Source organism: Pogoniulus pusillus, chromosome 41 (genome assembly GCF_015220805.1).
Source record: "Pogoniulus pusillus isolate bPogPus1 chromosome 41, bPogPus1.pri, whole genome shotgun sequence".
NCBI lineage: Eukaryota > Metazoa > Chordata > Aves > Piciformes > Lybiidae > Pogoniulus > Pogoniulus pusillus.
Genome location: NC_087304.1, coordinates 4,406,975 through 4,434,115, shown reverse-complemented (window position 1 = coordinate 4,434,115; position 27,141 = coordinate 4,406,975). Strand labels below are relative to the sequence as shown.

At 56.7% G+C, this 27,141-nt stretch overlaps 1 protein-coding gene across 2 annotated transcripts in view; it reads left to right on the top strand.

Annotated features, from left to right (window-relative positions):
- Positions 1–565: 565 nt before the first annotated feature.
- SH3GL1 (SH3 domain containing GRB2 like 1, endophilin A2) overlaps positions 566–27,141 on the top strand; it is a 41,099-nt gene continuing 14,523 nt past the window's right edge. Inside the window, exon 1 of one of the 2 annotated variants that reach the window (XM_064174828.1) lies at positions 566–781. In XM_064174828.1, the coding sequence (XP_064030898.1) occupies positions 737–781 (45 nt within the window). In that variant the 5' untranslated portion in view covers positions 566–736. The remainder of the gene's footprint in view (positions 782–27,141) is intronic. The other variant, XM_064174827.1, reaches the window with a different exon arrangement.

Below are 27,141 nucleotides of genomic sequence, written 5' to 3'. Positions count from 1 at the left end.
GAGAGAGCTCCAAGCTCATCCAGTCCAACCTAGCACCCAGCCCTGGCCAATCAACCAGACCATGGCACCGAGTGTCTCATCCAGGCTTTTCTTGAAGAGTTCAAGGCAAGGTTGGACGTGGCACTTGGTGCCATGGTCTGGCCTTGAGCTCTGTGCTAAAGGGTTCGACTTGATGAGCTGTGAGGTCTCTTCCAACCTTGGTGATACTGTGACACTGTGACACCTCCAGGGACAGTGCCTCCACCACCTCCCTGGGCAGCCCATTCCAATGGGCCCATCCCAATAGGTTCGATGGGATGAGCTTGGAGGTCTCTTCCAACCTGGCTGATTCTATGATGCTGCGATCTCGGCCATAGGCAGCGCTTGGGGGCCATAGCCTCGGACCTGCCCATTGAGACTCCCATCCCCGCCGCTGGGTCAGGACATGCCTTTACACCGCCCCGCCGCCAGGGGGCGCAAGCGCACCACGGGGAGGGCTGGCCGGGGGGGGGGGGGGAGCGGCGCTGCGGCCAGCCGCGAAGCCTCTCCTCGGTGGTGCCGTTAGGGGGCGGGGCGGGGCGGAGCCAGCTCGGGGCGTTTCCTGGCGGCGGCGGCGGCGGAAGCGGCGGCAGTGGCCGGGCTGGGCCGGGCTGGGCTCGGCTCCTGCGTGCCCAGGTGTCCCGCCGCCCCCCCCCCTCCCCCCCAGCCCCTACCCCTCCACCTCGGACAGCCCTCGGTGGCCGGCGCAGGCGGCACCATGTCGGTGGCGGGGCTGAAGAAGCAGTTCTACAAGGCCACCCAGGTGAGGCACCCGGGATCCCGTCTCTTCCGTTACTAACGTTCGTTGCTCCGGATCGGTGACCCCCCCCCCCCGCCTCTGCCTTTAGCGGAGGGCTGGGTGAGCTGCCCGAGCCCTGATACCCGCCGTTATAACCTCCGTGTCGGCTGTTACTCCTTGTCCGGTAGCCCCTGGCCAACGTCCGGTGCTCCAGTTCGGCGCCTCCGGTATCCCGGTCTCTTACTTCGCAGCAGCGCCAACTCCTTCCCTTAAGACCCGCCGGTTTTCCTCTCCGGTGGCCATCCCGGAGCTCGGTGTGCTGTCCCCTCCCGCCGTGGCGGGGCGGGCCCGGCCCTCCGTGGGTTGTGAGCGGAGCACGGTGCCGGCGGGTGCCCCGGTGCGGCTCCTTCGGATGCTTCTCGGAGCCTGGTGGAGTCCTCTGGGGGAGCCTGGAGGGATTCCGGTGCCGGTTACGTACCCGCCGTGGGGGAAAGGCTGTTGGAGGGACCTCAGCAGAGAGACTGGAGGGTGCGAACCGGAGGGTGCCGCGGTTCGGCTACCGGGGTTTGAGTACCGGCGACGATGCCCCAGGTCCGGGTGGGTGGCAGGGCGAGGTACGCTCCCCAAAACCGGGCCGTGTCGGCAGCACGGCGAGGGCAGGGATCCAGCCCCGGGCTCTGCGGGCACATCAGCGGCAGGGATGCCCTTGGAATGCCTACGCGGAGCAGGCTTTGGGGAGAAGAGCTCTGGAATGTGGCAGCCAAACAGAGCTCGAAGCCCTAACCGGAGGTCACCGGCCCCGTTCACCTCGGGCAGCAGCTGCAACCCGACCTCGGGAAGCTCCCGTTTCCTGGCGAGCAGCTGGGGGGATGGATTTGGGGGGGGGGGGTGTGTTTGGCGAGGGAGCCCTTCAGCCCCCCCACGGAAAACGGTGTGGGCAAAAAACTTGTCAGGTGTGGGATTTTTAGCCAAGCACAACCAGATCCCAGCAGTTGATTCCATCGATTGATTGCTCTGGCTGGGAGCAGCGAGTTTGTCTCAGCTGAAGATGATGGAAGGTTGCAGCTCCTCTTCCCTCGACACAGCCATCTGCTTACCTTGGGGTTCACCACCACCACCTTCTCTCATCCCCCACCCCCCCACCCCGTCTGGGATGGCCATTCCCCATCCTCCCCTCCCTCCCTCCCTCTCTCCCAGCTCACTTTCCCTTCCTTGCAGCTCGGGAACGTGGCTGAAATGAAGTCAGGGATGATTTCAGTGTATTTTTGGCACGAGTTGGGACTCACAGGCACTCCTCTGCCTTCCCCCACCCTGCCTCAGCCGTTGCTTTTCTGCCCCTCTTTAGGTTTCAGCTGAATTTTACACCTCGTTTGCCAGGCACGAAGCTCAAACCCCTTCAGCTCATCCCCAGGGTGTTTTGCTCCTTCTCTTGCCTCTGCTCTTGGCTGTGGTTACGAAAAAGCATTTTGCTTAAACAGCAAAAGCCAAGGACCAGATTCCTCCAGCCATTCCTCCCCCCCCCCCCCCTTTCTCCCAAACCTCTGCCTCGTGGAAGGTTTGGAGGTTGGGTTGTTTGTTTTTTTAGCTTCCATGGAGGAAGGTTGGGCTGAAAACTGAGTGTAGGAGGATTCTGCTGGTGTGGATGTGCTGTGGTGGTGGTGTCGTGGGGGCAGGCAGAGGTGAAAGCTCATCCGTGAGTCCATCCAGTCTTGTTCAACATCTCTGTGGGTGCCATGGACAGAGGCACTGAGTGCAGCCTCAGCAGGTTTGCTGCCCACACCAAGCTGTGTGGTGCAGCAGCCAGGCTGGAGGGCAGGATCCAGCCAGAGGGAGCTGGGCAGGCTGCAGAGGTGGGCACAAGCCAAGCTCAGGAGGTTCAACAAGACCAAGGGCAAGGTCCTGCAGCTGGATAAAGGCAATGCCAAGCACCAATCCAGGCTGGGCAGTGCCAGGCTGGAGAGCAGCCCTGAGGAGAGGCACTTGGGGGTGCTGCTGGAGGAGAAGCTCAGCAGGAGCCAGCAGTGAGCACTTGCAGCCCAGAGAGCCAAGCAGAGCCTGGGCTGCAGCAGCAGCAGTGTGGCCAGCAGGGCCAGGGAGGGGATTCTGCCCCTCTGCTCTGCTCTGCTGAGAGCCCACCTGGAGTCCTGCATCCAGCTCTGGAGCCCCTGGGCCAAGAGGGCTGTGGAGATGCTGGAGAGTGTCCAGAGCAGGCCAGGAGGATGCTGAGAGGCTGCAGCAGCTCTGCTGTGAGCACAGCCTGAAAGAGTTGGGGCTGTGCAGGCTGGAGCAGAGGAGGCTCCCAGGTGACCTTCTTGTGGCCTGCCAGGATCTGAAGTGGGCTCCAAAAAAACTGGGGAGGGACTTTTGAGGCTGTGAGGGAGTGGCAGGAGTGGGGGGAATGGAGCAGAGCTGGAGGTGGGGAGAGTGAGGCTGGAGGTGAGGAGGAAGTTGTTGAGCAGGAGAGTGGTGAAAGCCTGGCAGGGGTTGCCCAGGGAGGTGGTTGAGGCCCCATGGCTGGAGGTGTTTGAGGCCAGGCTGGCTGAGGCTGTGTGCAGCCTGCTCTAGGGTAGGGTGTCCCTGGGCATGGCAGGGGTTGGCACTGCCTGACCCTTGTGCTCCTTCCCAACCCTGATTGATTCTATGACTTGCCTGTCTCTAAAGCCTGGAATCATCTTGTCCAACCCCACTGGTTCACTGCAGAAGGGTTGGGCAAGATGATCTTTGAAGCTCTCTTCCAACCTGATGCATTCTGTGATCTTTCCTTCTGTGTCTTCTTTAAACCACCTGCTGAAGGCTTGGTCTTTGGTGGGGGTTTTGCTTGTTCTAAGTGGGGGTTTTAGCTTTAAAAGAAGCATTTTTTGCTTCTTTGGGGGGGGAGGCTTGGAGGTCTGCTTGTTGGGGGAGAGGGGGGAAAGCTGTTCAAGGAGAAGTGAGTTGCCAAAAGGGTAGACTTGGGTAGCTCCTTGAATTTAAGGCTGCTGGAGCAGGCTGATTGGAATGGTGGTGAAGTCTCCATAGCCTCCATCTCTAGGAGACATTCAAAACCCTCTGCTGGTCCCACTCCTCAGCCTCCCCTTGGCTGAAAGAGGCTGAGTTAGGTTTTTTTTTGGCTCCTTTAAAGCTGTCAGCTGCTGCCAAAACCAAACATGTGGAAGATCTTTCCTGAAATGTGAAGTTTCATTCCATGGCTGTTGTTAATTGAAGGAGAACAGAGCCAGGAACCGAGCGCTGCGAGGACCTCGGCGCTGCTGGAGTGGCAGGTTTGGGATCCACCCCACCCCAGGCCTCCTCACACCATGAGTTGGGGGAGCAGTTAAGCCTCTGAAGGAGCAGATTTTGGCTTGTGGGCTTCTGCTGTCTGGTTCCTGCAGGCCCACGACTTCTCTGGGTGAGGCAGCCAAGCGCCCACGCAGCAGAGAGAGCCCACAGAGTATCCCAGGGTAGAAAAACAAAGTCAGGCTGGCAAAAGCTTACAGATGGCTCTGTCTGTGCATCCAGAACAGGTTCTGCTGGTTCACAGTGAAATGTTCTGGTAAAAAAAATAATAACCCAACAACCAAAAAAAAAACCCAACCCCCAAACAACAAATCTGTACAAAACATCCTGGCAGAAGGAGAAGAGGAGAAACAACCTCAGCGGCAGATCCGAGCTCCAGCATCCTGAGCTGAGAGCCAGGTGGGAGGTCTCTGCCTGCAGGTAGGTGACCATCTGGTGCTGGGCACTGTCCAGCCTTGATTCATCAGCAGCCACTCAGCAATTTGCAGGAACCTTGTGAGCTTTGGTTCACACAATTCCCAGCGTGATGGAGTTGGAAGGGACCTCTGGAGAGCATCCAATCCAACCCTGCTGCTAAAGCAGGGCACCCACAGCAGCTTGCCCAGCAGCACAGTGGCTGGGGGGGGTTGGAAGCTGTCCAGAGAATCAACCAGGTTGGAAGAGACCTCCAAGCTCAGCCAGTCCAGCCTATCCCCCAGCCCTGGCCAATCACCAGACCATGGTTTTGCTTCAACACCTCCAGGCATGACAACTCCACCACCTCCCTGGGCAGCCCATTCCAGTGCAAATCACTCTCTCTGCCAGGAACTTCCTCCTCACAGCCAGCCTCAACCTGCCCTGCCACAGCTTCAGCCTGGGTCCCCTTCTTGTGTCCCTGGCTGCCTGGCAGCAGAGCCCAACCCCACCTGGCTACAGCCTCCCTGCAGGCAGCTGCAGGCAGCAATCAGCTCTGCCCTGAGCCTCCTCTGCTGCAGGCTGCACCCCCCCAGCTCCCTCAGCCTCTCCTCACAGGGCTCTGCTCCAGGCCCCTCCCCAGCCTTGCTGCCCTTCTCCAAACACCTTCCAGCACCTCAGCATCTCTCTGCAATTCAGCAGCCCACAACTGGACACAGCACTCCAGGGGTGGCCTGAGCAGTGCTGAGCACAGGGGCACAAGAACCTCCCTTGTCCTGCTGCCCACACTGCTCCTGAGCCAGCCCAGGCTGCCATTGGCTCTGCTGCCCACCTGGGCACTGCTGCCTCCTCTGCAGCTCCTCTCTCCCAGCACCCCCAGGTTGCTTTCTGGCTGCTCTCAGCCCCTCTGGCCCCAGCCTGTAGTGCTGCTTGGGGTTGTTGTGAAGACTCCACAACCTCTCTGGGTAGCCTGCTCCAGGCCTCTGCCCACCCTAATAGCAAAGAATTTTCTCCTCCTGGTCAGATGGAACCTCCTGGCTTCCAGTTTGTGCCCCCACAAAAGGTTCCATGAGCTGCTGGGCAGTGCAGGCTGCACTGCCTGCCCTGCTCCTGGGTGCTGTGGGTCTGTCTGGCCCTGGAGCAGAGGCCCTGCCTGGCACCAGCAGGATTATCATGTGCTGGTTTGAAGGGACAAGCCCTAGGGTGGAGTCAGAGCTGTTGTGATATGGTGTTAGTAAACATCTGCCCTGCCTCTGTGACAGCAGAGCTGCCCTACCTGGGCTTGGACACGGTGTGGGGGCAGGAGAAGCAGCACAGCAGCTGCCTGGAGACAGCTCCAGTCCATGGAAGGGTTTGTAGCCCACTCTGGTGTAGCATCATCATGGCTGCTCTGGGAGCTGCCCCCTGGGATACAGGCAGCTGGCACAGGGAGTGCCTCTCTCCCAGCAGGGCAGCTGTGGCTCAGCAGGGATGGGCTTGGCACATCACAGACTCCCAGACTGGTTTGGCTGGGGAAGAGCCTTCAAGATGATCTAGTTCCAGCCCCCTGCACTGGGCAGGGACACCTCCTGCTAGCCCAGGCTGCTCAAGGGGGTGTCCCTGTCACAAGAGGCCTGACACAGGCCAGGTCTCTTCTGCTGCCACTCCAGAGCACCTCATGCTGACCTGCCTTGAGTCCTCCAGCAGGTAGTAAAGCCAAGAGCAGACCTGAGCTGCTCTGTGTGGTGCTTTTCCCAGCAGCTGGGAGGGCACAGGGCTGCCTGCCCCATCCATAGGTGAACTCCTGGGGAAGTCCTTGCTGCTGGGGTTGAGACTTCACCCAGGAGAGCATCCAGAGCTACCAGTGGAGGAAGCAGGCACCCGAGGGTGGTTTGAGCTGCTAGTTTGGGCTCTTATGTTCTTTTTGAGCTATTCTGGGGTGTTCTGCATAAGAGCAGGCAAGTTGGGAGTGTCCTCAGCAGCAGGGTCTGAGGAGATGCTGGGAGCAGGTCAGTCCTTGGCTTTCCTGCTGTGGCAGTGGATGTTTGATGACAGAGCAGAGCAAGGGCTGGGTGCACCAGTGGGGAGCAGAGAATTCCTGGGGCAGGTAGTTGGGCTCTAAGGTCCTTGTCTGCCTGGGAGTTTGGACTGGGCAGTCAGGCAGTGCTGGCTCTCAGCTCTGTTAATACTAACCTGAGCTGCAGTCTTCCCCTGCCAGCCCTCCCCACTTCAGCTTTCAATATTAATCTGCTCCTGAGGCTGCAGCAAAGCTGGATTTGCTGGAGCCCAGGGAGACATCCCAGCTGGGGTTCCTCCAGGAGGGGACTTGCCCACAGTCAGTGTGCTCTCACACCAGCAAGCCCTGAGCAGTTGGCTGGAGCTGGGTGTTTGGTGATGCAGGAGTTTGCAGAGCCACACAGGGCAGCTGGAAAAGGGAGTGAGGATGAATGTCACAAAGCTCAGCGTGGTGTGGTTTGGGGGGGGACCTCTGGAGATCATCCACTTCAACCCCCCTGCTCCAGCAGGGCACCCACAGCAGCTTGCCCAGGAGCACAATGCCCAGGGGGGGTTGGAAGCTCTGCAGAGAAGGAGACTCCACAACCTCTCTGTGCAGCCTGCTGCAGGCCTCCAGCACCCTCACACCAAAGTAGTTTCTCCTCTTGGTCAGATGCAACCTCCTGGGTGCCAGTTTGTGCCCATTGCTCCTTGGCCTGTCCCTGGGCACCACTGAGCAGAGTCTGGCCCAATCCTCTTGCCCCCACAGCTCCTTTAGCTCTTGCTGAGCATTGCTCAGCTCCCCTCTGGGGCTGCTCTTCTGCAGGCTCTCAGCCCCAGGGCTCTCAGCCTTTGCTCTTCCCAGAGCTGCTCCAGGCCCCTCAGCAGCTCTGCAGCCTCTGCTGGACTCTCTCCAGCAGTTCCCTGCCCCTCATGAGCTGAGGAGCCCAGAACTGGACCCAGCACTGCAGATGTGCCCTCCCTGGGGCAGAGCAGAGTGGGAGATGAACCTCCTCTGACCTGCTGCCCACACTCTTCTTTGTGCACCCCAGGGTGCCACTGGCCACCTTGTCTGTGTCCATGAGGGCACACTGCTGGCTCCTGGGGAGCATTTCAGAGTCCTTCTCCACAAAGCTGCTTCCCAGCAGGTCACCCTGCCCTGCACTGCTGCTTGTCAGCAGACCCCTTGGTGAAGGAGACCTCAGCACATCTCATTCAGCCAAGGTGCTGCTGGCAGGTCCCTGCTGTCACAGCTCAGGTGGACACGTGCAGGCCATTCCCATGTTGATTCCCTCTCCTTTTCTTGCCTGCTTTGTCACTGCTGAAAGGCCTGGCAGGGTGATGCTTTGGTGGTTAATCGTTGCAGGAGCTGAGCAGCCTCATAGCAGGGCAGGTTTGGGCTGTTCTCAGCCCTGGAGTCCCAGGCAGGGGATGGTTCATGGCTCTGCACCACTGACTTTCACTTGGCTTTGATTTGTACCCAGTTTGAGATTGTTCTCCCAGCTGTTGGCCTTGAATAGTCCCAGGAACTCATAGACTAATTAAATTGCTTTGGCTGGGAAAGGCCTCCAAGATTATCCACTCCAACCTGCAACTCAACCCAACCCCACCATGGCCACTAAACCATGGCTCCAAGTGCCATGCCCACAGGTTTCTTCAGCACCTCCAGGGATGAGGACTCCACCACCTCCCTGGGCAGCCTCTGCCAATCCCTTGTCACTCTTGCAGCAAAGAAATTCTTCCTGGGCTTCCCTGGCACAATTTCAGGCCATTTCTTCTCCTTCTATCACCTGATCCTAGGGACCAACCCTCACCCCACTGCAGCCTCCTCTTAGCGAGTTGGAGAGAGCAATGAGGTCTCCCTCAGCCTCCTCATCTCCAGACTAGAGACCCCCATCTCCCTCAGCTGCTCCTTCTCAGCCCTGTTCTCCAGCCCTTTCTCAAGCTTTGCCCTTCTCTGGACCTGCTCCAGCTCCTGGGTGAGGACAATGAGAAAGATCTTGGAATGAGACTCCCAGAAACGAACACTCCAATTCCTGGAAGGCAAAGGCAGAAAGCAGAAGTGGAAATCTCCAGCTGGCCCTACCCAGCTCTGTCTGCTCTCCTTCTCCTTTCTGATGTCAAACAAGGAGAGTTCTTCTCCCCTGTCTGCAGCTGGGGGAATCTGGGACACAGGGAGGCTCCGTGAGTCAGGGCTGGAGCGCAGAGCCCTCGGCATCATCCTGTGCTGCCTGCCGGTGCTGCCCATCTGCCTTGGGGCTTTCTGCCTCAAGTCTTCTGTTCCTGTAACTCTCTGATTTCACAGGTTATGGGTGAGCCATTGAAAGAGGATGGTGCCAAGGGGGATGGTTCCTGGATGTGGTGGAAGGAAATCCTTCCTCCCCCTTCTCCCTGCCAAAGCTTTTCCTGCTGGGAAAGAGCAAACCAGGCACGATGAGCTCAGGCAGGCTGCCTTGTAAAAGCTGATTCATTTCTTTAGCACAGGGTTTTTTTTTCCCCTCCTCTCTTCTCCTTCCTTCTCTTCCCCCATCCTTACATATGCCAGTGCCTTTTGCCAGGGCTCACAGCTCCATCTCAGCCCTGGGTGGTAAAACTGGAGGGACAGCAGCTGGCGCTGGGAGCGAGGCAACTCCTCCTGCACTCAGGACTGAGAAATACCAACAGAGGAATGAGAATTTGGTGCCCCCCCTCAGGGAGGGAATTTGTGTGTGGTGGGGGGAGTGCAAAGGGCTTATTCCAAGACCTGAGCCTGCTGCAGCCTGCATGGGTGGTTTTCATAGTGGTGGTGATCTTCAGGCTGAAGCTTGGACTTGATGATCTGAGAGGTCTTGTCCGAGCGAAGCGATTCAGATGGAGTTCAGTTGGCAAAGACCTCCGAGATGGTTGTTTTCTGTGACCTTGCCAAGCAAAATGCCAACCTGCTTGAAAGGACCAGGAATGAAACCAATCCCTCATCCAGAAGGTCTTGGATTTGTGGTGCCAGCTGAACTCATTCACGTGGAAACTCAGCCATGCATCCAGGCGCTGATGCTGTTTCGTAACACCCCCGCGCCGCAGAGGGCTGTGCCTCTGCTCCTTCCCTCTGCTGATTAAATCATCAGCCTGAGCTCTGAGGTTGGGGACCTGGAGCTGGAGCATGTGGGAGGCTCCTCCTGTCAACAGTGGGTAGACTTCTTCCTGCAGATCTGCTGCCTTCCTAAGCTGTGTCCCCTCCCACCCCACTGCTGTGGCTGTGTCTCAGCCTTCTCCCCTGGGATCGTGGATTGATAGATGCATGGAATGGGTTGGGTTGGAAGGGACCTCCAAGATCTTCCAGCTCCAACCCCCCCCTGCCATGGGCAGGGACACCTCCCACTAGCACAGGTTGCTCAAGGCCTCATTCAACCTGCCCTTGAATACCTCCAGGGAGGGAACATCCATAACCTCCCTGGACAACCTGCTTCCACCCTCACTGTTAAGAATCTGGGTCGAGGCAATGCCAAGCACAACTCCAGGCTGGGCAGTGCCAGGCTGGAGAGCAGCCCTGAGGAGAGGCACTTGGGGGTGCTGCTGGAGGAGAAGCTCAGCAGGAGCCAGCAGTGTGCACTTGCAGCCCAGAGAGCCAAGCAGAGCCTGGGCTGCAGCAGCAGAAGTGTGGCCAGCAGGGCCAGGGAGGGGATTCTGCCCCTCTGCTCTGCTCTGCTGAGAGCCCACCTGGAGTTCTGCATCCAGCTCTGGAGCCTCTGGGACAAGAGGGCTGTGGAGATGCTGGAGAGTGTCCAGAGCAGGGCCAGGAGGATGCTGAGAGGCTGCAGCAGCTCTGCTGTGAGCACAGCCTGAAAGAGTTGGGGCTGTGCAGGCTGGAGCAGAGGAGGCTCCCAGGTGACCTTCTTGAGGCCTGCCAGCATCTGAAGGGGGCTCCAAAAAAGCTGGGGAGGGACTTTTGAGGCTGTGAGGGAGTGGCAGGAGTGGGGGGAATGGAGCAAAGGTGGAGGTGGGGAGAGTGAGGCTGGAGGTGAGGAGGAAGTTGTTGAGCAGGAGAGTGGTGAGAGCCTGGCAGGGGTTGCCCAGGGAGGTGGTTGAGGCCCCATGGCTGGAGGTGTTTGAGGCCAGGCTGGCTGAGGCTGTGTGCAGCCTGCTCTAGGGTAGGGTGTCCCTGGGCATGGCAGGGGTTGGCACTGCCTACTCCTTGTGCTCCCTTCCAACCCTGCCTGCTTCTCTGATTCTGATTCCTTCTTCATCTCCAATTTGAGTCTCTCCTCTCCCTGCTCAAGGCCAGTGCTCCTTCTTCTGTCACTCACAAGTCCCTCCCCAGCTCTCCTGTAGCCCTTTTCAGGTACTGGAAGGCAGCTCTAAGCAATCCCTGCAGCCTTCTCTTCTCCAGGCTGAACAGCCTCAACCCTCTCAGCCTGTCTCTTAGGGGACATGGCTGTGTCCCAGCCTGCTCCCTCCAGGAACTGATCAACTGCCATTGGAATGGGCTGCCCAGGGAGGTGGTGCAGTCGCTGTGCCTGGAGGTGTTGAAGCCAAGCCTGGATGAGGCACTGAGTGCCATGGTCTGCTTGCCTGGATAGGACTGGGTGCTAGGTTGGGCTGGATGAGCTTGGAGCTCTCTTCCAACCTGCTTGATTCTATGCAGGTTGGCAAAGCTCTTAAGGAGCACCAAGTCCAACCTAGAACTCTACTGGATGAGGCACTTAGTGCCATGATCTAGTTGCCTGGCTAGGGCTGGGTGCTAGGTTGGTCTGGCTGAGCTTGGAGCTCTCTTCCAACCTGCTTGATTCTATGAATCCATGACTGCCTCCCAGCCTTCCCCTTGCAGCAGATAAATCTCTGTGCAGAGCTGAAGCTGATTCAGGTTGGGAAAACCCTGCAGCATCACCGAGCATCAGCCGCTGTGTGCCCTGGCTTAGCGTAAGTCACAGCCCCTTTTGACCTCCCCTTGTGACCAGAAAAAGCAACAATTAATCTATATATCTTTTAAAAAGGCTTCCTCTTCCCCTTGGCCACCCCCATCCCTTTGCTTGTTGATCCCATGGCTGTCAGGAGCAGGTTCCTGTTGACAGGAAAAGGGCTGTGTTTGGCCTGAGCTGGAGGGAGAAGCAGATGGAGAGGCCATCAAGAGAGTCTGGGCTGCTCTTGTTTCCAAAGAGAGCTTTCTAGGCTTGTCTAATTAGCTTCATTTTTGGGGATCTTGTTAATAGAATTGGGGTTGCTTTCTTTCCTCCCCCCCTTTTTGCTTTTAATGCCACTGGGAGCCTTAGAATCTCCCTATCTGCTAATACCTGGCTATTAATAAAGGTCATGATAGTGGCCCTAATTAGATTGCTCTGCTGCAGAGGACTTAAAGACAGCTCCATAATGAAATTCTCTCTCTCTCAGGCAGAAGATACAATTTGCATGATTGAAGCTCAAAAGGCCTCTTTTCTTTTTGTTCTAATAAAGAAAGTGCTTCAGAATTCATCCTCCAGCAGCAAACCCAGGCTGGAGCTCCTCCTTGGGCCAGGCTTTAATCCATCCAGGATAGCTTTACAGGACCAAAGTGTGTTTAAACTTCATCCTCCCACCTTCAGGATGGGGAAGAAGAGGGAAGGAAATGGTCAGCAGTTCTCTTTGGACAAAGCTTTATCCATCCAGGATAGGTACAGGACCAAAGTGTGTTTAAACTTCACCTTCCCACTCTCAGGATGGAAACAAAGGGAGAGGAATGGTGAACAGTTCTCTCTGTACAAAGCTTTATCCATCCAGGATAGGTAGAGGACCAAAGTGTGTTTAAACTTCATCTTCCCACCTTCAGGATGTAAAATAAGGGAGAGGAATGGTGAACAGTTCTCACTGTTCAAAGCTTTGTCCATCCAGGATGACTTTACAGGACCAAAGTGTGTTTAAACTTCATCTTCCCACCTTCAGGATGGGGAAGAAAAGGGAGGGAACTGATGAACAGTTCTCACTGTTCAAAGCTTTGTCCATCCAGGATAGGTAGAGGACCAAAGTGTGTTTAAACTTCATCTTCCCACCCTCAGGATGGGGAAGAAAAGGGAGGGAAATGGTGAACAGTTCTGTTTGTACAAAGCTTTATCCATCCAGGATAGGTAGAGGACCAAAGTGTGTTTAAACTTCATCTTCCCACCTTCAGGATGTAAAATAAGGGAGAGGAATGGTGAACAGTTCTCTCTGTTCAAAGCTTTGTCCACCCAGGATAGCTACAGGACCAAAGTGTGTTTAAACTTCATCTTTCCACCTTCAGGATGTAAAAATAAGGGAGAGGAATGGTGAACAGTTCTCTCTGTTCAAAGCTTTGTCCATCCAGGATAGCTACAGGACCAAAGTGTGTTTAAACTTCATCTTCCCACCTTCAGGATGGAAACAAAGGGAGAGGAATGGTGAACAGTTCTCTCTGTTCAAAGCTTTGTCCACCCAGGATAGCTACAGGACCAAAGTGTGTTTAAACTTCATCTTCCCACCTTCAGGATGGAAACAAAGGGAGAGAAAAGGTGAACAGTTCTCTCTGTGCAAAGCAGATCCACTGGGGCAGGGGCTGGGGTTTGCCAAAAGGAAGTTTTTTTGCCCCCTCCTCACCTTGGGTTTTCTCCAGTGTGAGCTCTGTTGTAGAGCACTTAGGATCCAGCTTGCTTGCTGCTGATGCTCGTGTCCCAGCTGATGCTTTTTGGTGGGGGGGGGGCACTTAGGAGCCATGGGCAGGGATAAATCTGGAGTGCCAGATGTTGGTGTAGCTGTTGTGGCAGCAAAGCTCCTCCTAATTCTCTTGGGGGAGTTTTAAAGGCCAAGGGAATCTGCAGGAAAAGCTGGCAGGGGATTTTGTCAGGTTTGAACTGGTCTGAAATGGACTCAGAGAATTGTTCTGGTTGCAAAAGTGCTCCAAGATCAAGTCCCAGCCAGCAGCCCAACGCTTCCATGGCCACCAAAGCACAGCCCCAAGTGCCATGGCCATAGAGTTCTTGAGCACTTCCAGGGGTGAGGACTCCACCAGCTCCTTGGGCAGCCTCTGCCAATCCCTGACCATTCTTCCAGCAAAGAAATTCTTCCTCATCTCCAACCTAACTCTCCCCTGGCCGAATTTCAGGCCATTTCTTCTTCCATCACTCATCCTAGGGAGCAGAGCCCAACCCTCACCTCACTGCAGCCTCCTTCTAGGGAGCTGTAGAGAGCACTGAGGTCTCCCTCAGCCTCCTCTTCTCCACAAAACACTCCCAGTTCTCTCAGCTGCTCCTTTCCAGACCCTTCCTCATCTTCATTGCCCTTCTCTGAACCTGTTCCATTTCTTCTATGTCCTTTTTGGAGTGAGAGACCCAAAACTGCACACAGGTGAGAATTAGCAAGGGGTAGCAATGTGCAGCAAGGTCCAGCCTCATCTTGCATGGTCTGGATGCATGACAAAGAACCTGGCTGTGGGGAAGGCTCCTCCACAGAGCCCTTGGAGGAGCAGGGAGCACAAAATCCAACTTTCAGCTTGGCAGAGCTCCTGAGGATCACCAAGTCCAACCCACAGCCCTACTCTACAAGGTGCTTCCTAAACTATGGAATCAGAATCAGTCAGGGTTGGAAGGCACCACAAGGATCAGCCAGTTCCAACCTCCCTGCCATGCCCAGGGACACCCTACCCTAGAGCAGGCTGCCCACAGCCTCTGCCAGCCTGGCCTCAAACACCTCCAGCCATGGGGCCTCAAACACCTCCCTGAGCAACCCATTCAAGCACCACATCCAAACAACTTCTAAACACATCCAGGCTTGGTGACTCCACCACCTCCCTGGGCAGCTCATTCCAATGCAGACTGCTCTTGCTGGGCAGATTTTGGTTTTTTCCTGATATCAATTTAGCCTGCAGCAGAGGAGGCTGAGGGCAGAGCTGATTGCTGCCTGCAGCTGCCTGCAGGGAGGCTGTAGCCAGGTGGGGTTGGGCTCTGCTGCCAGGCAGCCAGGGACAGAACAAGGGGACACAGCCTCAAGTTGTGCCAGGGGAGGTCTAGGCTGGATGTTAGGGGGCAGTTCCTGGCAGAGAGTGATTGGCACTGGAATGGGCTGCCCAGGGAGGTGGTGGAGTGGCTGTGGCTGGAGGTGTTGAAGCCAAGCTTGGCTGGGGCACTGAGTGCCATGGTCTGGTGCTTGGCCAGGGCTGGGTGCTAGGTTGTGCTGGAGGAGCTTGGAGCTCTCTTCCAACCTGCCTGATTCTCTGATTGTATGATTCTAATCTTAACCATGAGGCTGACCTGGTCCAGCAGCCACTGCCCTGTTGTTCCCAGCAGCCTAACTGCTATCCACTCTCTCTTTCCCACTCTCCTTTTCCTTAGGATGCTCTGCCCTGGCCTGATAGCCACCAAGCTTTTCCTAGTATTCAAATGAAGGAGGAACATGGATGTTTATAGTGTTCCCAGGGCTTTCTCCCCCTCTTTGATCTTTGTGTGCTCTCAGGTTTTGCTTGGCCAACGCTGGTGGTGTCAGATGTGCTCTGCATGAGGCTCCCTCTGCTCTCCACCCCCACCCCAAGCCAGGAAGAGAGTTTTTCTCCTACCCTTTGAGCTCTCTTTGAGCCTCTGCTCTGCCTGGGGAGACCTCATCGTGAGCACTGCCTTCAGTTTGGGGCTCCCCAGGTGAAGAGGGACAGGAACTGCTGCAGAGAGTCCAAGGGAGGGCTGTGAGGATGAGGAGGGGACTGCAGCACTGCCTGCTGAGGAGAGGCTGAGGGCCCTGGGGCTGCTTAGGCTGCAGAAGAGAAGACTGAGAGGGGATTGAATCAATGTCTGTCAATCTCTGAGGGCTGGGGGTCAGGAGGGGGGGACAGGCTCTGCTCACTGCTCCCTGGCACAGGACAAGCAGCAATGGATGGAAGCTGCAGCACAGGAGGTTGCAGCTCAGCACAAGGGCAACTTCTTGTCTGGAAGGGTCCCAGAGCCCTGGCACAGGCTGCCCAGAGAGGTTGTGGAGTGTCCTTGTGTGGAGCCTTTGCAGGCCTGTCTGGATGTGTTCCTGTGTGCCCTGAGCTGGATTGTGTGGTCCTGCTCTGGCAGGGGGGGTTGGACTCGAGCTCTTTAGGTCCTTTCCAACCTCTGTGATCCTCCCTGGGCTCAGCATCCTCTTTGATCTGCCTCCTGCTGTAAACCTGTCTGGGAGCTCACCTTGCCTCTCCTGCACTCATTAATGCTGTCTGCCACCCAAACCCCAGTGCAGCTGTGACTCAGCTCTTGAGGTTAATGCTTGCTTGTTCCAGCCTGGCTTGGGCTTTTGGCACTGCAGGTCCCAAGGTTCTGCTGCCTCCTTCCCAGCTCTGTGATAGTCTCTGGGCTCTGTTTTGTTCAGTGTTTTTCTCTGGGTGATATCAGTTAGTGTCATGCACCCTGGGGAGGTGATTTTCATCTGTTTGAGTTTGCTTGGGGAGCAGAATCCTAGCATGGTTAGAGTTTGAAGGGACCTCTGGAGCTCATCCAGTCCAGCCCCTCTGCTCCAGCAGGGCACCCACAGCAGCTTGCCCAGGAGCACAATGGCCAGGGCAGGGTTGGAAGCTCAGCACAGAAGGAGACTTCACAACCTCCCTGGGCAGCCTTCTCCAAGTCTCCATCACCCTCACACCAAAGGAGTTTCTGCTCCTAGTCAGATGCAGCCTCCTGGCTTCCAGTCTGTGCCCATTGCCCCTTGGCACACACTGACAAGAGCCTGGCCCCATCCCCTTACCCCTTACAGCCCCTTCAGCTCCCCTTTGGGGCTGCTCTTCTCCAAGCTCATCACCCCCCAGTTCCCTCAACCTCTCCCCTGCTCTTCTGCACTTTCTCCATCTCACCTTCTGAGCAGCTCCAAGCCTCAGCTGTGCCTTTCCCCCCCTGGGTCTGCAGAGGTCGGGTGGAGCTGCTGATGGCTCAGCAGCTTTGCAGGAGCCAGGCTGTGATTCACTGAAGCTCTTCCCTGAGAGGAGGTAGGGAGGTTGGGCAGGAAATCTGGAGGCAAGGCAAATACTCCACATTTCCCCTCGCTGTGCTGAGCTTCCTCTGAGTTGCTGCAGCCACTGCAAGTGGGTGAGGAGGAGAAGGCCATGGCTGGGGGGGAGGGAGAGCAGAGCTGCTGCTTTTTCCTTCTCTGCATTTGTGTTTTCCCTCTTAACTTGACCCAATTTTATTGTTGTTTTGTTTTCTGGGTTGGTTTTTTTTTTTCCCCCAGCTGAAATCTTGTCTGGCTTGGTGCAGAGCTTGCAAGAAAGAAGTAATTATAGGAGAGAAGATTCATTGATGCCTCTGCCCCTGTAGCAAGAGCATTTCAGGTGTCTCCTTGCCATGAGACCTCGAACTTTGCTCCTCTGAGGTGACAGAGGGAAGAAGTTCTTCACAGTCAGAGTGGTGAAACACTGAAACAGGTTGCTCAGGGTTGTGGTTGAGGTCCTCACCTCTGGGGACGTTCAAGCTCAGACTGGATGTGGCCCTGGGCAGCCTGCTCTAGTTGGGGATGTCCCTGCTGAGGGCAGGGGGGGGTTGGACAAGATTGAGCTTTGATGCAATCTGTGAATCTGCTTTTTTTAGGCAGCATTTAGGTCACTTTGCTGTCAGCCAGGGCAAGCTGAGCCTCTACTTGGGGAAGGAAGGAGGCATTAGCTGGTAGTGTCCATGTGCAACCCAGACACAACCCTGTGCTGGGCTGCAGCAAGAGCAGTGTGGGCAGCAGGGCAAGGGAGGGGATTGTGCCCCTTGGCTCTGCTCTCCTCAGACCCCACCTGCAGTCCTGGGGGCAGTTCTGGAGCCCCCAGCACAAGCAGGACATGGAAGTGTTGGAGCCAGTGCAGAGGAGGCCACCAAGATGCTGAGAGGGCTGCAGCAGCTCTGCTCTGAGCACAGGCTGAGAGAGTTGGGGCTGTGCAGCTTGGAGAAGAGAAGGCTTGGAGGAGAGCTTGGAGTGGCCTTGCAGGAGCTGAAGGAGGCTCCAGGAGGGCTGGGGAGGGACTATTGACAAGGGCTTGGAATGAGAGGAGGAGGAGGAGAAATGGGTTTGAAGTGGCAGAGGGGAGATTGAAAGTGGGTGTTAGGAAGAAGTGAGGGTGGTGAGAGACTGGCACAGGTTGCCCAGGGAGGCTGTGGAGCACAGAAGCACAGAATGTGATCTGGACACCACTGAGCAGAGTCTGCCCCCAGCCTCTTTGCCCCCTGTAGGCCTTTTAGCTCTTGCTGAGCATTGCTCAGCTCCCCTCTGGGGCTGCTCTTCCGCAGGCTCTCAGCCCCAGGGCTCTCAGCCTTTGCTCCTTGCAGAGCTCCTCCATCCTCCTCAGCAGCTCTGCAGCCTCTGCTGGACTCTCTCCAGCAGTTCCCTGGAACTGAGCAGCCCAGAACTGGACCCAGCACTGCAGATGTGACCCCTCCAAAAGTTTCTCCTCCAGCTGAGCTGGAACACAAAGGAGGTGTCCTTCTCTGGCCGGAGCTCTCAGCATGACCTTCTGGCTGCTGCTTAAGTTGCTTTGTTTCTTTAATCCAGGCTGCCCTCATTCCTCAGCCTGGCTGCTGATGCAGATGAGTCACTCGATAGTGCTTTGAGGAGGTGATCTGCCAGGAGGCTCCCTAGAAAGCTGCCCTTGCATGCAGCAGCCCTTTCTGGGCTGTGCCTGTGTGATAAGATGCCAACCTCAGGTCACTTTGAAGGCTTTTTTTTGCCTCGTCGAGAGGCAGAGGAAGGAGCTCTTCATTGTTCTGGGCTGACCTTCCTGCTCCATATCAAGGCAATGCCTTCAGCCTCGGCTGGGGGAGCAGCTCGATCCCCATCTCAGCTGGTGAGGGGGTGGGAGCTTTGCTTGGTCTCCAGCCACGTTTCCCTGGTGCACATGTCTGGAGGCAGCAGAGTGCCTCCAAGTGCCTTCCCATCAGGCCAGCATTGCTGCTGCTGCTGCTGCTGCCTGGGGGAGGCTTGGACCCCACTGACCTTCTCCCTGGGAAGGGCTATCAGCACCTCAGAAAAAAGGGAGAGAAGGTTGAGGGATGGATAATGGAGTCAGAGTGGTCCTGTGAGCTGCTTAGCAGGGAGATGCAGGCAGCCCAGACAGCAAATGTGTGCTGGGCTGCAGCCAGAGCAGTGTGGGCAGCAGGGCAAGGGAGGGGATTCTGCCCCTTGGCTCTGCTCTGCTCAGACCTCACCTGCAGTCCTGGGTGCAGTTCTGGAGCCCCCAGCACAAGCAGGACATGGAAGTGTTGGAGCCAGTGCAGAGGAGGCCACCAAGATGCTGAGAGGGCTGCAGCAGCTCTGCTGTGAGCACAGGCTGAGAGAGTTGGGGCTGTGCAGCCTGGAGAGGAGAAGGCTTGGAGGAGAGCTTGGAGTGGCCTTGCAGGATCTGAAGGAGGCTACAGGAGGTCTGGGGAGGGACTTTTGACAAGGGCTTGGAATGAGAGGAAGAGGAGGAATGGGTTTGAAGTGGAAGAGAGGATGTTGAAAGTGGATGTTAGGAAGAAGTTGTTTGCAGGGAGGGTGGTGAGAGACTGGCACAGGTTGCCCAGGGAGGTTGTGGAGCACAGAAGCACAGAATGGGATCAAAGAGCACTTTGCTGGCTCATGGGGAACTTATTCTGCTCCAGCACTCCCAGGCCCTTCTCGGCAGAGCTGCTTCCCAGGGGTTGGAAAGGACCCAAAGAGCTCATCCAGTCCAACCCCCCTGCCACAGCAGCACCATCCAATCCAGCTCAGGGCACACAGGAACACATCCAGACAGGCCTGGAAAGGCTCCACACAAGGAGACTCCACAGCCTCTCTGGGCAGCCTGTGCCAGGGCTCTGGGACCCTTCCAGACAAGAAGTTGCCCTTGTGCTGAGCTGGAACCTCCTGTGCTGCATCTTCCATCCACTGCTGCTTGTCCTGTGCCAGGGAGCAGTGAGCAGAGCCTGTCCCCCCCTCCTGACCCCCAGCCCTCAGAGATTGACAGACATTGATTCAATCTCCTCTCAGTCTTCTCTTCTGCAGCCTAAGCAGCCCCAGGACCTTCAGCCTCTCCTCAGCAGGCAGTGCTGCAGTCCCCTCCTCATCCTCACAGCCCTCCCTTGGACTCTCCCCAGCAGATCCCTGTCCCTTTGCAACTGGGGAGCCCCAAACTGAAGGCAGTGCTCAAGATGAGGTCTCAGAGGGGCAGGAGAACCTCCCACTTGCCCTCCTTTATGAGCTTCTCTCCACCCAACTCTTCAGCCAGGAATGTTAATGGAGGTGATGCTGCAGCCAGCCATGAGGGAAATGCAGCTCAGGGACAGGAGTGGCTGTGTTGGGATCCTTCTCCAGGCCTCTGGGATCTGTTTGGGTCTTGGTGATGGCATGGGCAGGCTGGTGTCTGCCTGTCCTGTCCAGCTGCTTCACGTGAGGATGCCTGATGCAGTGCAGCAGGGGATGGATGCTCCCATTCCTTTATCTGCTGCAAGGTTTCTTGGAGCTGAGTGGATGAGGAGAAGGACACTGGGCTGGAGGCTGGGAATTCCTGACAGTGAGGGTGGGGAGATTCTGGAAGAGTTTGCCCAGGAAGGTTGTGGATATCTCCTCTTTGGAGGTGTTCAAGGCCAGGTTGGATGAGACCTTGAGTGACCTGGGCTGGTGGGAGGTGTCCCTGCCCACGGCAGGGGGATTGGAGCTGGATCACCTTTAAGGTTCCTTCCTGGAGGTGTTCAAGCCTCAATTTCCAACCTGAGCCTCCCCTGGCACAATTTCAGGGCCATTTCCTCTCTTTCTATGATAGGACACTGTGGAGAGGCTGCTGCTGGGCTCTGCTCACAGGTAGCTGGAGACAGAACAAGGGGGAATGGCCTCAAGCTGAGGCTGGGGAGGTTGAGATTGGACATCAGGAGAAAAGTTTTTCATGGAGAGAGTGGTCAGGGACTGGGATGAGCTGCCCAGGGAGGGGCTGGAGTCACCCAGCCTGGGTGTGCCTAAGGGTGGTTTGGATGTGGTGCTGAGGGAGATGCTTTAAGGTGAATCTTGTTAGAATCACAGAACCAAGCAGGTTGGAAGAGAGCTCCAAGCTCCTCCAGCCCAACCCAGCACCCAGCCCTATCCACTCAGCTAGACCATGGCACTAAGTGCCTCATCCAGTAGGGTTCTAGGTTGGACTTGGTGCTCCTGAGGGGCTTTGCCAACCTGCTTGTTTCTGTTCTGTGACAGAAACTCATCCTTGGATGAGCCCCTGAGCAGTCAGGGCTGGTAGGAGGTGTCCCTGCCCATGACAGGGAGGTTTGGAGCTGGCTGAGCTTGGAGGTTCCTTCCAACCCAACCCATTCTGTGATTCCCTGAAGGAATGGTGGAGTTTGAGGAGGGCTGCCTGAGGGTTTGTGTCTCAGGAGCTAGGAGCAGCCACAGCCCTGCCTTGTTTCTTCCCCACTCCCAGCTCTAAAAGAGGCCCTCTCCACCACCCTCTGTGCCCCCCCCTGTGTACACACATACCATTGCTGCCTCTCCCTGTAGCCAGCCTCCTGCTGCAGTGGTTAGGTCAAACAATGAGGCTTTCATTTCTTCCACCACCAGGCAGCAGCCCTCTGGTGGGTGCACAGCAGCCAGGGGAAGTTGGGATCCTTCACATTCCCACGCCCCCATGGAGGGCAGGGATGGAAATCTCTCCCCATCAGGTCACATCCTCCACCCCCCACACCTCTCCCCCCACGAAAAAGGAAGCAGAAGAAACTGCAAAGCATGGTCAGGAGCAGCCCTTTGGGGGCAAGGAGTGGGCATGGCCCAGAAAACCATCACAGAACTGTTTGGGGTTGGAAGAGACCTCCAGGATCATCCAAGCAGCAACCCAACCCTGCCATGGTCACCAGACCATGGCCACAGCCTTCCTGAAGGTGGGCAGGGGTGCTGGGGCTCCTCACACCCCTAGGGTGGGCAGGGGTGCTGGGGCTCCTCACACCCCCAGGGTGGGCAGGGGTGCTGGGGCTCCTCTCACCCCCAAGGTGGGCATGGGGACTCCACCACCTCCCTGAGCAGCCTGTTCCAATCCCTGACCACTCTTGCAGCAGAGAAGTCTTTCCTCATCCCCAAGCTAAGCCTCCCCTGGCTCAGTTTCAGGCTGTTTCCTCTCCTGGCACCTGACAGAGCTCATCCTCCCCTCTGGGGTAGCTCTGCTGCAGCTGAAGTGGTCTCTGCTCTGTGCAACCTGCTCTGGGTGGACCTGCTCTGGCAGGGAGATTGGACCCAATGACCTCCAGAGATCCAAGCCCTATCCTTCTGATTCTGTGCTCTGGTTGTCACCTCTGGGTGATGCTTGCTGAGGTGGGAACCACCACACCCTAGCACAGAGCAGGAGCCCTGGAATTAAGTTCACCTCCCTGCTCTCTGATCTCAGGTTGGAGCTATTTAGGGCACGTTTGAAATGCCAGCAGCCTTTTAATGAAGCAAGGATGGGAAGTGAGGGATGGACTCTTGGCTTCCCTGCTGGAGTCTGCCTGCACCTTCTGCTCTCAGCCCTGCAGCATAGCCTGCCTGAGGTGCCAGCTAAAGAGCCCTCCCCTTCTGAAGCAGTTTTGCATCTTGCTGGGCTGTGCCACCCAACCCACAGCAGCTTCTGCTAATATTTGCTCTGCAACGTGGCCCAAGTGGAGCTCAGGACTCCTGCTCCCTCCTCTGAGCTGCTTGCTGCAGGTTTAACCTTCTCCTCTGTGTCCTGTCCTGGCAGGGCTGGCAGACAAGGACCAAGGAAGGGATTGTCCCCCTCTCCCCAGCACTGCTGAGGCCACAGCTTGAGAACTGGGTTCAGTTTTGGGCTCCTCACTCCAAGAAGGACATTGAGGGCTTGAAGCAAGTCCAGAGAAGGGCAGCAAAGATGGGGAAGGGTCTGGAGGACAGAGCTGGGGGTGTTCAGTGTGGAGAAGAGGAGGCTGAGGGCAGAGCTGATTGCTCTCTGCAGCTCCCCGAGAGGAGGCTGGAGCCAGGTGGGGGTTGGGCTCTGCTCCCTAGGAGCAAGACAACAAAAAATGGCCTCAGGATGCCCCTGGAAAGATTTAGGTTGGACATTAGAGAAAACTTCTCCCCTGAAAGGGTTGTCAAGGCCTGGCCCAGGCTGCCCACCCAAGGAGGTGCTTGGATCTCCACCCAGGGAGCTGTTTCTAAGCTGCAGAGCCTTGGGAGGGTTAGGGAAGGGTTGGAGTCAGTCACGTTGAAGATCCCTTCCAACCCAAACCATGCTGTGATGTTGCAGCTCACTCGAGCCAAGCTGGAGGCTGCAGGCAGTGTGTGGATGGTTCCTTCCTCTCCCATCCTGCAAGCAGAGGGTGAGGATCCTGGAGACCTTCCTGCACCCTCAGAGAGAGGCAGCTGCTGCTTGCCAACCCTCCCAGGCTGCTCGCAGGCACTGTGGGGAGATGCAAGGGGTGGGAAATTCGGCTCCCAGTTGGCTCGGGAAGCTTTAGGCTAAAGAAGGGACCTGGTGACACCTTCTGCCTGCTGTCTGCATTGCTTTGTCTCCCTACCTGGCAGATCTGGGGCCACGGGGATAGGGATGGAGCCCAGCTGCAGATGGCACAGAGCTCCCTCCTCCTTTCCTCCCCTGGTGAAGCCTTCCCAGTTTAATTAGAGGCAGCAATGAGAGAACCTCAATCTTATTATTCCATCACAGCAGGGCTCCAGGAGCATTCCTTGGACGTCAAAAGGAGGATTAAATTAGTCTGCAAGTGAGGGTTTTTCTCCTCCTTCACGGCTCAGGGAGGGTGTTAAAGCCTCCTAAAATCACTCTGGTGCTCAATGCCTTTGGTCCCTCCTCCTCCAGGGCCTTGCCTGCAGCTTTATGGGAGGGCTGCAACTCCATGGGGTGGGGTGGAGGAGGAAAGTGGAACTGGAATTGCTTGGCATAATTGCATCCTGCCCAGGTGTGTTAAGAAATAAAGGAGGGTTCTGGAGGTGCAGCCTTGGTGTCCCTGCCCCTTTCTGCTTGCAGGGGCCAGGTGGTGGCAGCTGGGAGCAAGCTTTGCCCTGCTGAACATGCCCTGGCAGGTGGAGCAACTGCTTCTGCGAGGGTTTGCTCTAGATTTGGTGTGTCTGAAGAGGAATAGGCACCTCCCCAGCTTGGAGCTGGCTTGCCAGGATGTGTTCTGGCATCTCCAAGCATGGAGCAGGTGTCCCAGAAAGAGCCAGGACCTCCACTCGGGTTGGTTGCCCACTGGTAGGCAGCTATGGGGTGATAATGGCTCTCTGTGTGCATGGCAGGGTGCAGGGCTGGGCCATTCTGGCATCCTTCTCCTGGGTGCTGTAGACCTGTAAAGATCTTATCTGGGGGTTGAGCAGAAGAATGGAATCCAGAGCTGAGCTGGGTGAGCCAGGAGAGCATCAACCCTTTCCTTTCCCCCACATCAGGGGTGAACCACAGCACTCCCTCCTTGTCTGCCATCTCAGCTCCTCTGCTGAACTCCACAAGAGGCAAAAAAAGGCTTCCCTTGGTGCAGTGAGTCTCTGAGAGGCTCCTGCCTCCTCTGGCAGCCTCATTAAATCCTCGTTTGGCCCTGCAGTGACTGTGCTGAGCAGTTGGAAGAGCTCTCTGTGATCCTCACCACCTCCTCCCCCACATCTGTGCTCCTCAGCTGTGTGGAGCAGTTCCTGATGTGTCCCCACCAAGATGCAAGAACCTTCTCAGCTCTAAGCAGTGCTGTTGGTGCTCAGCACTCAGAGGGCTTTGAGTGGACATCACTGCCTCTGAGTGCACTCAGAGTGGACATCACTGCCTCTGAGTGCACTCAGAGTGGACATCACTGCCTCTGAGTGGACTCACAGACATTTGAGGGACTGCTCTTCCCTCTTCTGGGGTCTGGAAGTGGGATTTTGGTGAAGCACTGAAGATCTTGTTCTTAATAAGTATTGCATTTAAGTGTGGGAATGTGAGGCAGCAGTGCCCAGGTGGGCAGCAGAGCCAATGGCAGCCTGGGCTGGCTCAGGAGCAGTGTGGGCAGCAGCACAAGGGAGGTTCTTGTGCCCCTGTGCTCAGCACTGCTCAGGCCACCCCTGGAGTGCTGTGTCCAGTTCTGGGCTCCTGCATTGCAGAGAGATGTTGAGGTGCTGGAAGGTGTTTGGAGAAGGGCAGCAAGGCTGGGGAGGGGCCTGGAGCAGAGCCCTGTGAGGAGAGGCTGAGGGAGCTGGGGGGGTGCAGCCTGCAGCAGAGGAGGCTGAGGGCAGAGCTGATTGCTGCCTGCAGCTGCCTGCAGGGAGGCTGTAGCCAGGTGGGGTTGGGCTCTGCTGCCAGGCAGCCAGGGCCAGAAGAAGGGGACCCAGGCTGAAGCTGTGTCAGGGCAGGTTGAGGCTGGATGTTGTTAGGAAGTTGCTGGCAGAGAGAGTGATTGGCACTGGAATGGGCTGCCCAGGGAGGTGGTGGAGTGGCTGTGGCTGGAGGTGTTGCAGCCAAGCCTGGCTGGGGCACTGAGTGCCATGGGCTGGTGCTTGGCCAGGGCTGGGTGCTGGGTTGGGCTGTTTGAGCTTGGAGCTCTCTTCCATCCTGCTTGATTCATTGATTCTTTGGTGTGTGAGGCTGCTGGAGGCCTGCAGCAGGCTGCCCAGAGAGGCTGTGGAGTCTCCTTCTGTGGAGAGATTTCAAACCCACCTGGGGCAAGCTGCTGTGGATGCTCTGCTGGAGCAGGGGGGTTGGACTGGATGATGTCCAGAGGTCCCTTTCAACCTCTTTGTGCATTGTGCTCCTGGACAGGCTGTTCTGAGTCCCCTGCTGGAGCAGGGGGGGTTGGACTGGATGCTCTCAGGAGGTCCCTTCCCACCCCCACCATGCTGAGATCCTGTGTCCTGCTTGCTAAGTTGCTGTTGGAGCAGGAGCAGCACACAGGGCAGGGTGGCTGCTGTCCTCTTCCCAAGTCCCTTTGAAGGTGGATGATTATCTAAAGGCTTTTCTTCTGCTCCTTCCTCCAAAAGGGACCATTTTGAGTCCTCCCCCCCTGGGAGAGGAAGAAAGAGTTGATAAAATCAAGTTATTTGATGGGGCAGCAAACAAACCTTTATTGTTCATCCAGAACTGGAGCTTGGACTACAGGCAGGAGAAATCCTGGCAGTGCCCCACAGCAGGCCTCAAGCCCTGGGCTGCTTTTGATGTCTCTTGGTGATTTGTTGACCACTTTGGGGCAAGATAATCACTCATCTGGGACAGATTGTACATCCTGCATCCTTCAGGAGCTGCTGCTTTGATAGAGCTGTGGAATGGGTTGGGTTGGAAGGGACCTTAGAGTCATAGAATCAGTCAGGGTTGGAAGGGACCTGCAGGATTATCCAGTTCCAACCTCCCTGCCATGGGCAGGAACACATCCAACCAGCCCAGGTTGCTCAAGGTCTCATCCAGCCTGGCCTTGAGCACCTCCAGGGAGGGGACATTCACCACCTCCCTGGACAACCTGTTTGAGTGCCCCAGATCCTACTTTCACCCAGCATTTGTAGAATCAGAGCCAGGGTTGGAAGGCAGCACAAGGATAGGATCACAGCATCATCAGGGTTGGAAGAGACCTCACAGATCATCAAGTCCAACCCTTTACCACAGAGCTCAAGGCCAGACCATGACAGTATCAGGCAGTGCCAACCCCTGCCATGGCCAGGGACACCCTACCCTAGAGCAGGCTGCACACAGCCTCAGCCAGCCTGGCCTCAAACACCTCCAGCCATGGGGCCTCAACCACCTCCCTGGGCAACCCCTGCCAGGCTCTCACCACTCTCCTGCTCAACAACTTCCTCCTCACCTCCAGCCTCACTCTCCCCACCTCCAGCTTTGCTCCATTCCCCCCACTCCTGTCACTCCCTCACAGCCTCCAAAGTCCCTCCCCAGCTTTTTTGTAGCCCCCTTCAGATGCTGGCAGGCCACAAGAAGGTCACCTGGGAGCCTCCTCTGCTCCAGCCTGCACAGCCCCAACTCTTTCAGGCTGTGCTCACAGCAGAGCTGCTGCAGCCTCTGATCATTTCCCTGAGGAGTGATGGTTGAAGGCTTTGGGAAGCCTCTGCTTCCCCCAGGCTCACTCTGGTGCTGGCTGCTGTGAGCAGAGTGTGATCATTCCCTGTTTGTTCCCAGCTCATTCCCTGTTTGCCTGCATTTTGCTGTGTGTGAAAGCAAAGCCTTGGCTCAAAATGGAGTCGAGAGACAACTCTGCTGCTTGCTTTTTCCAGCAGGTGTTGGAGTTGGAGCTGTGGGGTGTGAGTGAAGGAGCTGTGGAGCTTCTGCTGGCTGAAGAATATCCTGCCTGAGCTCTGCTTTGGCAGGGGGAGGAGCTGCTTGGGTTTGGAATTGGGGCAGCGTTAGCAGAGCCACCTCTTGGGGCTGTTCCTGTCACCTCCTTTCTCTTGCAGATGCTCTCTGGATCCACTTCTCTTCCCTTTCTGTCCCAAGGACTTGGTGCATGAGGCATAGAATCACAGCATCATAGATCATAGAAGCATAGAATCAGGCAGGGTTGGAAGGGACCACAAGGAGCAGCCAGGTCCAACCTCCCTGCCATGCCCAGGGACACCTCACACTAGAGCAGGCTGCACACAGCCTCAGCCAGCCTGGCCTGAAACACCTCCAGGGATGAGGCTTCCAGCACCTCCCTGGGCAATCCCTGCCAGCCTCTCACCACTCTCCTGCTCAACAACTTCTTCCTAACTTCCAGCCTCACTCTCCCCACCTCCAGCTTTCCTCCCACTCCTGTCACTCCCTGACAGCCTCCAAAGTCCCTCCCCAGCTTTCCTGTGGCCCCCTTAAGATCCTGCAAGGCCACAAGAAGGTCACCTGGGAACCTTCTCCTCTGCAGCCTGCACAGCCCCAGCTGCCTCAGTCTCTCCTCACAGCAGGGCTGCTGCAGCCCTTT